At 37.8% G+C, this 14,259-nt stretch overlaps 1 protein-coding gene across 1 annotated transcript; it reads left to right on the forward strand.

Annotated features, from left to right (window-relative positions):
* Positions 1-737: 737 nt before the first annotated feature.
* Positions 738-13,167, forward strand: LOC134540003 (armadillo repeat-containing protein 6 homolog). Its single transcript, XM_063382421.1, has 6 exons — positions 738-1,017; positions 2,038-2,677; positions 3,962-4,104; positions 6,686-6,805; positions 8,521-8,670; positions 10,895-13,167. The coding sequence occupies exons 1-6, from the start codon at positions 901-903 to the stop codon at positions 11,114-11,116; spliced, it is 1,392 nt and encodes a 463-aa protein (XP_063238491.1). The 5' UTR covers positions 738-900; the 3' UTR covers positions 11,117-13,167.
* The last annotated feature ends 1,092 nt before the right edge of the window (positions 13,168-14,259 follow it).

Below are 14,259 nucleotides of genomic sequence, written 5' to 3' on the forward strand. Positions count from 1 at the left end.
AACATATATTCTATGCACGTCTCAATACACTTAATAAATCTTCTTTAAACTAAAATTAATGTTTTTCATGAACATGCAAGTAACAAGATGGAACTAGGTGAAAGTTTTGTCTTTATACTTCTGAGCTTGAACAGACAGAGGCATTAAAAATAATACCCAGGCCAATCATTAAGGCCCAGTCACACTGTCCAATTTTCACTTCCAAAACCTTCCAATATGTTATGTAAAATAAAGTTGGAGGTTTATGAATTTACCGAAAACATCACTAGCCTAGCCACATTTGACACGTTGAGTTTCCGTCAAATATTTTGCATATAAGGCGGGTTCTAATATAAACTGGATGTTGGATGCAATCGACTAATCAAAAACGTGCCTAGCAAAAACTGAAATGACATCCATTTCTTGGTCAACGAATTTTTAAAAAGCCGAAGAGCACATGGCCGATTAAAGTTGTTAAGCTGTACTGGTTTACTGGTTTGATTAAATTCAGATAAAGAAACTCAACATGAGGTATTCACTGATCACTTATTTGATTAGAACTCTTCATTTCAGATTTTAAAAAAAGCCACACTTGAAGATTCTTTTTTAAATATTCTTACTCACAGAAGTATCATTTATGTTGACCATTAGAAACATAATCTTTTTTGTACAGCTACTATTATTTTGATATCAAATTGCTAACAATTTGACTCTATATAATTGAACAACGTTGCAATTACTCCATGGTTGTCAACGAATTATATTCGTATGGTCTATTTGTCTATTTCTATTTCCATGTTTAGTCAATGGTGTTTACATTTACAATATTGTTGGGGTTCTCATGTTTTAAATGCAGTAAGGTCGGGTGTCAGAACTTCTGAATTTAATTGATTAGTAAGAGGTTGACACATTAAAAAAAAAATGCCGCGTGTAATTGGTCAAGAAACTTTTGATGAAGTGGTAAGAGAAAATATAAATGAATTTTCAATGTCTCCTGAGGATGCTGTAAAAGATGCAATTCTACAGTTTGAAGCACAGGTAAGCCCGCTTTGGCTTACAATTATCTCTTTAAACCTGAAACTTTTATAAAATAGAATATGCTTTTAGGCAGATTTCGAAGTAGGAGTACATATTGTACTCGTTTCCATGATGCGACATTCGGAAATATTTACGTATTTTTTCGTTTCATGGTCCATATACCCCAAAACCATTGTCACAATTTAATGGACACGGTAACTGCCGTAATTTTGCTTTAATTACTTCCAAACTTAAAATATAGGGTAATCATTGGACGTCGTGGTTTTTTAGGACAGAAAAAAAAATGAAAACATGGTTTCACACACTACACACGTCCCTTAATTTACTCCCAAAGGATGTTTAGGTAATTCCTACTATTTTGTGAAAAAAATAAATTTTTATATCTACATTACAATACCTGCACTTTTACGCTGGCACGGCATTTATTGTTTACCTCCGAAAAATAGGAATATGTGTTTTCCATATACTTGAGACGTTCCTGAATTAACTTTGAAAGGAAGGTTTCAAATTCTTACTGGTTTTTTTAAAAAATAAAAGTTTACAGCTCTATCCACTGGCAGTATCTGACTGACATCCCGAGACAGAGAGCTTGGAACAACAGCCTAAGTCATTCCACGTAACTATGGCAATTTCCGATTGAGTTTTTATATTTTTACAACAAAATGTGCAAAGATAACTATAGAGCAGTTACGTAGTGACGTTCATACAGGTTTGCACTAACAATAAAAAAAAACTAGAGTGGAACCATCGTGCTTGTTGCACCAGGGGGTCTAATAGCCTCAAATGGGTTAAGTATGTATTTTACACAGTAATAAAATACTGTTAATGACTGTCAAGTGAAATGATTATGTACAAATGTAAAAGTTCCTAATTGCATTTGCTCTGTATTTTTTTTATACATAAGTGTAATTACATTAATTAATTACAAGATGGTGCCTCAGCTTATTTTGTCTTTCCTTGTTGGGATTTTGCCTGTGTCAGAAAGGCAGACAGGTGTTGAAATGGTACTCTGATGGGCAGGGCGTGGACCTCGGCAACATAGTCACGGAGTCGCTCAGCAGGCTGAGCACCGGCGCCACCGAGGCGGTCACCTCGGCGGTGCAGAGGGTGGTCGCACTGCAGAAGGACCCGTGCATGACCAAGGACCTGGTGGGGGCGTTGGACGCCCTGCGGCACGAGCTGGACAAGAGCCTTGCCCACAAGCTGCTCGCGGGGAAGGGCGGGTGCCAGGACGTCCTCCTGGACCTGCTGGAGGAGGAAGACCCCAACCTGGCCGTGCTGGCGTCGGCCGCCGGCTGCCTGGCGTCCCTCGCGACGGGCCAGCCCGACCTGCTGGACGGGCGGGGCGCCGACGTGATGCTGCGCACCCTCGCGGCCCCTCTCCCCTCGTGCGTGCACGCGCCGGTGCTGGAGTGGGCCGCGCAGTGCTGCCTCAAGCACGAGGGCAACCGCCAGGACCTGGTGAAGCGGGGCGTGGCGGAGCGCCTCCGGCCGCTGCTGCGGTCCGACGCCGCGCTGTCCCCGAGCGTCAGGGCCGCGTGCGGGCTGATGCGGGCCCTGGTCCTCGACGACGACGTGCGTGTCGAGTTCGGGCTCGCGCACGAGCACGCCAGAGAGCTGGCCACCCGAGTCCTGTGCACGCTCGTGGACTTGGCCAAAAGTGAGTCACAAGCCATTACTAGTTTGTGATTTTTGTCATGTACGTTGGCATGAAGAACGGGCAAAGAAAGATGAATTACAAAAAACACAGAAAACAAGCCAGTAAAGGATAATTTGGAAAGTTCGTGGAAAGGTACCCAACATGAGTTGAAGGGCACGCCCGGGCGGGTAAGTCAGCTAGTAGACTGACGATAAGTACGTAACCAGCTATCTCCTGTTACGCTGTGTTGTATTTGTCATACAAAATATTTAATGGTAGGCTTATAAACATAAATGGTGTGACATATTTATGGTTGATTTTGATTCTACGCATTTATATTACGTAAAGATTATTTCCCTACACTTTTTTAGAACACATTAAGTAAATTAGTCTTCTTATTTAGGAAGAGAAATGCTTCAGAATATGCAATTTTGAATAACACAAATATTATAAAGGAACGCATTAGTCATGCTAAGTGAGGTAGTGTACATTATTTTTTGTCATCCTCTTTGTTTTATGGTCTTGGGTGTGTAGGGGGGGGGGGGGGGTGAGGTCTTTGCCCCCATCACCTCCCATAGGACCGCCACTAACTCATGTGAAGTTTTGTTTTGGGTCTATTCAGGTTTTTCATGACCTTGAACGCCAGCTCCCGCAGTAACGTTCTTGCATAATTTTCTTCTTGCCACTTACCAGCAACTTGTTTTTAGTTATCATTATTCTGTACGTTATTTTCCGTCGCTATTCCTGGAAAAGAAAAAAAATACTGATTTTCAATAATCTGACATAAATGCTAATTCTGTATGGCTGGGATCCCAAATAGGCATCTCCTCAAGGAGGAAGTGAGAAGAGCAGATAGTTAAAGGAGTGCAGGAGAGGAGAATAATGGAACAAAGTGAAGGAGGAGGAATGGTCAGTGACAGGAAGACGATGACATTGATTGAAAATCCCCCCCCCCCCCCCCCATTTTATTACCTGGAAATTGTGTGTCCCACTTGGTATTCACGTGTAGGAAACAGTTTGCTTCTATGGTGAGTGGGAATTGTCAAACTATGTATATAGCATTGGTGTGATGGCTTAGCGAGTTCTCACAGCAAGCAGTATTACAGTAAAAATTTACCACACGTCTGCCTTTTGCATACCTGAAATTCCATTTCCTTGTACCAAGATGTAAAGCAGCAGCCCGCAGACAAATTTCAAAAAATTTTTTTTTTGCTACGGCTCTAATTTAGACATTTTCTGTTTTGGGGTGAAAAGTGTTAACCCACGCTGATGTATGCTTTATGTTAGGTGTGTTATTTTTTGCAGGATTTGATGATGCAGAGACGCTGAACGAGCTGCTGATGACGTTGTCCGCTCTTATTGTTCGTAACGAGTTCTGCGGGATGTTCAAAGATGCCGGAGGATTGCAGCTGATCAAGGGAATCATGGAAAAACAGCTTCAAGATAAGGTGAGAATTGTTTATGAAGCACCTTTTCTGAAAAATAAAAAAATAAATGGTTTTCTGTAAAGTCGGTTTACAGACGATAGTTTAACGTGACAACGTCATAACAAAACATTGATGAAATGATTGCATACTTTTATGAATAAAATTGAATCATTTTTATTGAATTATCACTATTTCGTATGGATACAAAGAAGGAGTGAGATGAAATCTACAATTTAATTGATAAATTTACTTTTATTTGCACTCATTAATTCAAATATGTTTACTACTTTAACGAAGAGATTATTTTAACTATAACTTTTATATATGTTTGCTATTTAACTTCTTCCAATCTGTGTTATCCTGTTAAGGATAGGACGATGATAGGAAAAGTAGTAAACGAATGGGAGTGTTTCAAGTTTAATGTTCCTCAAAAAAGTCAAATCGATGGTTGTTCCAATCGAGTGGAAGAGAGATAGATGCGGTGCAATCGTAAAATGGGCGTAACGGGACACAGCGTAACGGAACAATGTTCTTAATGGGACACTTTTTTGTGCGTGCAGCCGGCGTTCATTGATTTATTAGACGTCACGTCAATAAAATTCTGGAAATGTTTTTTTCTTTTCAGTATTTCACATTCCATGTTATGGTTCTGTTAAACAGATTGTGATATTTCAAATAGTTTACTGGTAGTTTGCCATTTTGAACAGTTGGTTAGGTTAGCTATATTTTTAATTCTGTAAATTGGATGAAACGGTTAGCTAGGGACTCTTGACATTGGATTTAGGAACACGTAGAACTCAAATATAACATTTTCTGAAATTTTTATTATTTTAAATAAACATCTCTAGGAAATTACCATTACTGTCAAAAAAAATATATAGAGAGAGAGTTATGGACCAAAATTTGTTGAAACTGAGATGATATATTCCTGCTACTATCCCTCCCTTTAACAGTGCATTATTAAAAATAAAAACTACACTGTTATCAAACTATAACACTGGAGTTAATAATGTAGTTTTTATATATATCCATAACAATTTTCCATTATTTATTTTAAAAATTTGGCTCTATTAAAGCATAGTACCTAATCTAAGGGAATGTTTAAAGTCAGTAGCAACTGGCTGCTACAAATGGTTTACACTATGAAGTCATCAGAATTATGTATATGAATCACTTTTGGTAATTATTACAACTAAATAATACTGTCAATAATCTCAAGTGTTATGGTCTATAAAAATCTCTTAATAAATAGTAATCCCTTCCTTAACGAAGGAATATTGTTAATATTACGTTAAATATTGTTACTCATGGAGTGATGGAATCAGGATATCAAAGTCCAGAAGGAAATAATTATCGTTGCTATGCAGGGTTTACAGGATCAGAAAAACCTGGAAAAAACTTAAAGTTGTCAGGGGGTTTTGAATTTCTAAAAAAAAAATTGTCAAATAATTAGGGAAATAAAATAGGGAATTTAAACAAAATATTTAGGCAAAGGCTCATGTCGTGTTTTTAGTTTTTGGAATGAGTATTTTGTTGCAATGCTGATGTGCCAAATATTTTTGAACAGAGTTATATATAAATTTTTTGTAACATGAGGCTGGATTCCATCTGTGATGGTGCACTTTGACCATAGTTTCAGGTTTATTGTTATTGTGTGAACAGTTTTTTTTTTAAATATTGAAGCGTCGGTAAGTGCATTTCATCTATGGCAGTGATAGCAAGTAGAAATTTATATTGGCTTTTTTTTGTTGGAAATATTGAAGTTTTTTCGTCAGTGAAAAATTATAGGAGACATGGATAAGTCGAGGATTCCTGTTCTTGCATTTTGTTGGACACCCTACGTTTAGTAATTTTTTTTTTAAAATCTTATTTCTTGATGTGTAACGTCTTAGTTCTCAGAATAAGGAATTTAGTAGAAGAGTAATTTCATGAATGGAACGGAAATTTGTAGCCACAGTGCTGCCCTCTGTGGCAGATGGTGCTAGTCAAAGATCACAAAACTAAAAAGGGTAACTTAAAAGTATCCACTTGTAGTGAATTTTAACAAGATGGCCAGCATTTTAATATAATTCCTTGTCGTAACTGTCGAAAATCAGGTCCAAAAGCCAGGGTTTCGTATTTTTTCAAGTCTTTTCCGCTTTTATCGGAGCTGTTTTCATTGTGTAGTTTAATCTTTTGCTCTGTAAATTGAAATGATTCAATGGTCGACATAGCTGCTTGGGCAGCAAATTCTAGCGGCTGGTGCAGAAACTACTCGTAATTCGCATCAAGAAAAGTAGTTGAAAACACAATTTTCATATATATTTATCAAGCTTGGCATTATTTTAAATAATTCTACTTTAAATTTTTAATGTAAAAATAAAAAATTATGAGTGTATTACAAGAGTATTATTATTATAAGAGTATGTATTTGCTACATGAGAACACGTGAATTTGCTTGTTACCGAGGTAAGATGTTATTTATCTCCGGTGAGTGCCGAAAAGACTCGCTCGCATGTTTTCTAACTCTCTTTTCCTTTTGAACTCGTGCGAGTCTGTGCGGTATGTTTGGATTTGGCTGCGTGCGTGTGGCTATCCGTGTCTCTGTTTGTTTGTCTTGCAGGACCTGATGCAGCAGTGCTTGAAGCTGCTGAAGGTCCTAGCCGGGAACGACGACGTGAAGGCGGCGATCACGTCAGCTGGAGCCGCCCCGCTCATTGTGTTGGCCATGAATGAGCACCTGGTGAGGATGGTTGATCTGGTACAGAGGTGTAACAGTTGTTAAATTGGAAACTGTTGTCTTCCTGAAACTAAAACACTTCATACCACTATAACACTTTGATAAAAGATGTCAAATAGATGCAGATGGTTTTATTTAAAGTTAATATCGTTATAAATAAAATACACAGTTATTTAAACATACCATTAACTTTTGAAAACACTTAAAATGAAACATCGTTCTCAAAATGTCTGATGTAAGCCAGGTGTTGATGATGAATATGTCCAAAAAAATTAATATTTAATTTCATACTCACAAATATGCATAGAAACTGAAAAAAAGTAGTGTTAAAAATGAAATAAAATACATTAGCAAGATCCATTGATTGATTTGACCTGGATTATTGAATTGACCCTTCACACAGTTCATGAGTAATCAATCAGTGTTCGTATTTAGAGAAGACCTTTGCTTGTAACAGGTTGTTTTGGGGGCAACAATGAGAATAGTTTGAGAAAACTCACCTGTCATTGGACATTTGACAGGAGAAAAACTAGTTTGTGTTCCAAATAATGTGAACATTTTAAAAATCCTTAGATAGTATTTTCTTGTACTTTAGTAAATGAAATGTTTATGGATATTAATTAATTGTCTGTAAATATTTTCAGTAGTAATGGGTGGAAGCCAGGCAGTGTTATATTTTGTGTATTTGATAGACATGCTTTTTGAGCAGTTTTTTTTGGAGTGTTCATATTATCTGGACCAGATTATATGTACCTACCTTGGACCTACATAATCAGCACAGGGCAGGGTTTGTATGATTGACGGAGCATGGTATAACCCCCTCCATTTTACTTTGTATCTTATCAGTACAAGGTGCGCTGGTAAAAAAAAACCCAAATTTTCTCACTTGCACAATTTTACAAAAAAAAAGAAAGTATTTTGAAATAAATGTAGTGTAAAAGGATACCAAGTTGGAATCACATCAGACAACCAATTCAAATGAAAGATTATGGTTACCAATACATGAATCCTTTCATATTTTAGTTGTAGCCCTATGGACATATATGAGCAACTTGATTAACTAATGGAAAATTTCACTTTAATAGTTTTCGATCCTACTGCTTTCAGGTTTTCCCCCACTTATCTCCATTTTTTTTATTTTAAGTTTAAAGTACTACCCTAATTTTTTATAACAGCAGTAATAGCAACAGCAATAACAATAATGAGAAACACAACACTAGCAGTGAATAATAACTATAACAACAGCAATAAAAATGGGGGAGCTGAATTGTTGCCCGTTGGATGGGCAGCCCTTCAGGATTTTTCTAGCTATGGTTTGTTTGTACAGCGACTGGAATGGCAGCCCATCCAATTTCTGAAAACATGTTTTGTTAAGTGTTTAAATAATCCTGAAAAGTTGCCCCTTGGAAGGGCAGCCCATCAGGATTTTTCTTACAGTAGTGTTTTTGAAAGGTTGTCTGAATTGTTGCCCCTTGGATGGGCAGCCCTTCAGGATTTTTCTGACAGTGGTTAGGTTAGGTTAGATTAGGTTAGGTTAGGTCACTTTACAAACTAACCACTGTCAGAAAAATCCTGATGGGCTGCCCATCCAATGGGCAACAATTCAGTCGCCCCATAATAATAGGGGGTCACAGGAAGCACCCAACCAGGTACAGGGTGGAAGACCTCAGCTCAGGACTGCACCTCCACGTGACCTCGGGTTGCCATGTGCCTCGCAGGATTCGGCCCCGCTGGTGGGCCAGGCCTGCGGCACCATCGCCGCCCTCACGCTGCGCAGTCCCGCCAACAGCAAGCTGCTCGTGGAGCAGGGGGTGGCAGACGCCGTGCTGGACGGCATGAGGACGCACGCCAAGGTCCTGTCGGTGCAGGTCAGTTGGCGTCCGTCCTCGCTTTCTCCCGGGGGAAGCATTTCCGGGTGCGCGGACGCGTTGCCTAGGCTTTAAGACGTGTGATCAAATAATTCAATTTTTTTTTTTAAACTGCTGCGATTGACTTGACAACCATGGACGCTAGACGGCGAATTAAAAAAAAAAAATGTATTCAAGCTTTTGTTACGGAATATTCCATACCGGGTCATAAACCACTTAATTTTACGTGCACCTACGGTGGGGCCTAGAAGTGTGGAGATTTTTCTGTTCAAATAAGTACAGTGAAACCATGTTGAGAATGTGGTCAAAATACTTATGAAATTATTACATACTTATTGCCAGGGAACACTTATAAAAAGATTCAGTTGTATGTATTTGTAGGCTTATATTTTTTAAACTTATTGCGCAAGAAATTTTCTAAAGATCTGTGAAATGAATTCTAATATTTTTTTTATAGACAATGTGGTAATTGAGACTAATTTCACTGCATTTTGTGTTTTGCCTTGCATTTTGGTGTTCGGCGGTGTTTTGAATTAAATTGCGCTGTTATTTTGGTTTTATTTCTATTCACTGTATAATCTTGCTTCTAATAATCAAATAAAAATATATCTGTCCATTGAAGTCCCTATGTGGTCAAAAATTTGTGGGGATTTATTTTTGTTCAGGTTTTTTTTTTGATGTCTGTACTTTTGTTGTATAAAATTTTATTACCAAGTTGGCTATTTCTTCTAATTGTTGTCGGATCATGAACACCGGGCACCAACAAACTTTGGTAACGAGCGAGCTGTCAGATAAAAAACCTCTGCATTATTGTTTGATTCATGGATGAGTGTCTCTCAAAGTTGATGCTCTGACAGGATGTTAGAAGACTACCTAAGCTATTGAATTTATTGAATATTGTGAATAGTAGGATGTAATAAGTGCTCAAATACATATTTGTTTTGCAAATTGTGACTTGTGTTTAAGTGGTGTAAATACTAAATAATTCAAAGAAAACTAGTTTAAGGTTTTGTATCAAGTCGTTTTTGTTGTAAGTACAGAAAATGATTGCACTCACAATGTATGGCGCCCTTTTAAATAAATAGTTCCGACATGTGCTATCTGGTTTTTTCTTCCCCAAGTTGGCTTTCATCAACAGAACATTGAACTTAAGAGTTTTAAATTTAGATAAGATGATATATAGAAGATTGTCGTCTACTGATATAAAATTTGCAACATTAAAATATTATTCACGTGCATGTTAGTAAACAATTTTTTTGGTTACATATGATGATTATACTGCTTGAATTTTGAACAGACATTGAGTGAATCAAAAGAAAAGAAAAAAAACAAACAGTTATCAGTATCAGATGATAAAAAAAATCTAAACGTAAAGATAAGCATGTAATTATTTCTGAACGTGCAGTCATTTTAACTGGCTGTTTACCAAGCAGTGTATTAGTTAGTTCATTTGCAGTAATGTGCAGTATAGTAGAAACTCATTACAACATACAAAAAAAAACACACCCTTATTCTGGTACTGAATATTGAAATTTCTATGAACTGAACTGTTATTAAATGTAAAATTGTTTTGCAGGAAATAAAAATATATTACAATTATTTAATATTACAAGTGAGAAATACTTTGAAGTAAGGCACTTTTTTTTAAAGAGGTACTAAAATTATGTATGGCAATAATAGTACAGACCTTAAAAAATAAATGACAGAAAAAAAACTAGAGGGGGGGGGCCAATACAATTTTCAAATACCATTAAAACTTAATATTCAAAAGGTTTAATTTTTTAAGGAAAAATATTTGAGAAAGTGATATATTCAGAAATTCAAACACTAGCACCTGTGAAGTTGATTGACATCACGTATTTATCTGTGCAGTGGCTATTAAATAAATATTTGTATCCGTCACCGGCTTTGGTGACATATTGTTTGCGTTCTGGACAAGAAATTTTTTTTTAAGTTAAATTTTAGTTGTTTGTTTCCCCCCCCCTTTCCCCCCCCCTGACCCAATCAAAACTAAAGTTAATGTGTTTTTGCTCATGTACGTATAATTTTATTCTTGACTCCTGAAATAAAAGTTCAGATTCGAGGCACTTTTTTAAGAAATAATTTAAAAATCAAAAATACTGGACGATGAAATGGAGTACAAAGGTGTTTGTTTCGAAGGTGTGTGTGGATTTGCCGCTCCGGCGGGGCTGCAGCGGGTACACGCGTCGTCTGCGTTTTGCAGAAGCAGGGCAGCTGGGCCATCCGCAACATAGTATCCCGGGACAAGTCCCTGGGCAGCGCCTTCCTGCAGCGCGACGCGGAGGGGGTGCTGCGCGAGGCCCTGAAGCGGCACGGCGCGGTCTACGACCACGAGTACGACATCAAGTCGGCGCTGCGCGACCTCGGCTGCGACGTGGAGCTGCGCGAGCTGTGGACGGGCAAGGGCAAGGGCGCGCTCAACTGAGGCCCTTCGGGGCGAGACCCCCTCACCTCCGGCGACATCATAGTGAGATCCCTCCATCGTGTATCGTAGCAGACCAATGAAATAAGCTTGTGACTCCAGTCGAAATAAATTATCAGGGTTTAGCAATGACTTACCACAATCGTAAAAACTACTTTCGTACTACTCTTCATTATCTTGACTCGCTTACCTTGAAGAAAAAATGTAGCTCATGTTTATTCCAACAGCAGAACAACTAGTACTAGTAGGAAGATTTAGCACAAGTTTTCCTACACGAATCAATATCTCAGGGATCTAAGTTTTCATCTGCCTACAGGGCACCTCTGATGTGGAGCCTGCTAACCAATAGATTAAAAATAACTTATAACAAAATTTTATGAAAATAAACTATATTATTTATTAACAAAATACTTAAAATTACATATAATCTTTTTGTTAATAATTGTCACAACCAACTTATAAGTTAACCCTGTAACTCAACAGAGAGTGATGATAACTTTTATTTAAGGTTCTTAGCTACTAAGCTTAAAATTATCTCACGGTTAAAGTGACGAAATCAAGGTCGAAATCGCCTCCTCTCTTGAGCTAGTCTGCCAGTAGGGACGCTCAACTTGGAACTTGCATGTTAAATGACTGATTACCTCGACTCACCTGTGACCCCTGACCTGCGAACGAACAGCGACTTGCCCTCTGACTGTACAAATGTCTTCTTCTTGAACAAATTGAAGCGGGCAAGTTTCTACATTTAACGACGTGCCTCAATCATCCCGACCGAGCCTAACTCTCACAGAAAGAACCACGAACTACCATCCAATTTCAACTGATCCCAGAGGGCCAGTCTGAGCCCTGCCTAATGGCTCGTACTCGCGTGAAAACACGTACCCCCTTGTCCTTCCGGAACATACCAGTGTGCACCTTTTAGAATTTCGCTACCACGGTGCAGGCCATCTGAGTGGGCCCTGCACCTCGATGTGCCAATTTTGGCACAGCGTGACTCGCAGATGCGCCAGGCGACAGCATAAGGCTGGGTTTATAGAAAACGCAATAACGCAGAAACGCAAGAAACGCAACTACGGTAAAAGTCCAACCTTAACTCTTCTACCAGCATGTTTATAAAATACGCAAGACACGCAATAACGCAAGAATGCAACGCAGAAGTTGTTCAACTTTCTACTTCTTGCGTTTTCTCCTTGCGTTTCGGCCTTCTATACTGGTTGCTTTAGTATGTGGGAACTGAAACTGTCATGTAATGCATATAGAAGGCTCTGCGATTGTAGTCGTTACGCTTGTGTTTCTTTATTTATTTATGTTTTGGGCTGACATCTGGCATTCTTCTAGTGAATACAGCGAAATGGAGGAAACTGATGAATTTCTTGTTCAGCTTATCCAAAATTTTCCCTGCCTGTACAACAAAGATTTTAAAAATAATCATGACTTATTCCTGAAATTTTATTTTTTGACGTTGGCGATGGCCGGTGTCCTTGCGTTTTTTATAAACGACTGTGAATTTCTTGCAGTTGTCGCGTCCTGCGTTCTTGCGTTTCTGCGTTCTTGCATTTTCTATAAACCCGGCCTAAGCATGCTGCTGACGCAGGGACCGGACGCTAGAATGTTGGGAATCTGTGCAACATCACACCCCACATGTCACCCTGTTCTCTATTCTGAGTCGCGCCCGCCCGCGGGAGAAAGATCTGAAGAACTCACTCTGAGTTCACACAGTGGATCACCAAGAATTGAAATTTGGCAACACAGGGAAAATTTTGGACTGTGCTGATTTTATTTTAAATATCATATAAGACTAATTTCCAAATAGACAGAATAGACATTCTAACCCACCGCATTTATCTGCAGACATTGTCTGAACTAGGCATTAATCAAGTTAAATTAAATGTTTGTTAATTAATATCTTAAGTGTGTTTAGCTTTTTCGCAGTGATTGTTCTAACATTGTAATGTTCCTGCAATTTGCCTTGCTGTGATATAACTTAATTTTTAATTATTTGTAACTCTAGTGTACTTTTACATTTATTAAATAAACTTTTTTTTTATTTTGGCTATATTGTGTGTGTTTTTTTAAATATATTGACCTTTTTTTTTTATCAAGATTATAGAATCATTTTTCACTTATTATGCATGTTTCAGTGTTATTTAGTCCTCAAAATATTTTCTAATATTTTTTTAACATAAGAGTTTACACAGAATGTGGCATATGGTAAATTTTACTACACCCTTAATGCATAAAACCTCAAGCATTAAGGTGATCCTTTTAACAAGCAGTAAAGTTCAAATTTGTTGTTCTCTATCTGTAATGTAATAAAAATAACTACATATTAACCATTCTATAGGATGGGATGGGGCTGTGGTATGACACCAGGCAACCTGGATGTGAATTTCTTGGTACTGTTTTCACCACATTTGAAATTTTCATTGCGAGGTGAAACCAAAAAAAAGTGTTTATAATAGTTACCAGAATTTTAAAATAAGTAATAAAAATAGTTTAACTATCATAATCATCAACTGCCTCCAGCCTTTGGCCAGGTCAGCAATTTAATGCCTCAACCATTTCTCATCCTTCACTTTATTTCATTCTCCTCTCTCCGGCACTTTGATAAATGTGGAAATGTAATTACTTTCTAAACTTCACTGTTTTCATACAATTTACAGGGCAGTAGCCAGGATTTTGTGAAGGTGGTGATCCAGTAAAACCATTAAAACATTTTTTTATTAGAAAGTTTTCTTTGTGATTGAGTTTTAAAAGAAAATGGTCTCACTAAAATCTCGGGTAACAGTAGACTTCTAGAAGTCCAACGTTGACCCACGGAAATTTAAGTAACGATTTTGCTTGAGACGAGGAAATGAAACATTTTATGTTTTGGTTTTTATTTAATTGTTTTTAGTACTTTTTTCATTAAGTCAATTGTTTTGATTTTTTCAGTAAAACAAAGTCATAAATACATAAATTAATGTTATTCAATGCACGTAACACACACTTCAAGTTTGTAGGAAAGACGTGCTCACAAGTAACACATGTGCAAATCGGCATTAAATATAGACTTCTTGCAAACCATTCCTGTCTCTTCTATGCATTAAGCATGTTGGGCGATATGTGGGAGGAAATACATTTATTGTAGCCCACTATAATGATTA

The sequence above is a fragment of the Bacillus rossius genome, chromosome 16, assembly GCF_032445375.1.
Source record: "Bacillus rossius redtenbacheri isolate Brsri chromosome 16, Brsri_v3, whole genome shotgun sequence".
Classification (NCBI taxonomy): Eukaryota; Metazoa; Arthropoda; class Insecta; order Phasmatodea; family Bacillidae; genus Bacillus; species Bacillus rossius.

Coding starts and splice junctions, on each gene's coding strand:
- LOC134540003 (XM_063382421.1), top strand. CDS start 901: ATGCCGCGTGTAATTGGTCAAGAAACTTTTGATGAAGTGGTAAGAGAA. Junction 1,018..2,037: donor TTCTACAGTTTGAAGCACAG/GTAAGCCCGCTT, acceptor TCTGATGGGCAG/GGCGTGGACCTCGGCAACAT. Junction 2,678..3,961: donor GCTCGTGGACTTGGCCAAAA/GTGAGTCACAAG, acceptor TATTTTTTGCAG/GATTTGATGATGCAGAGACG.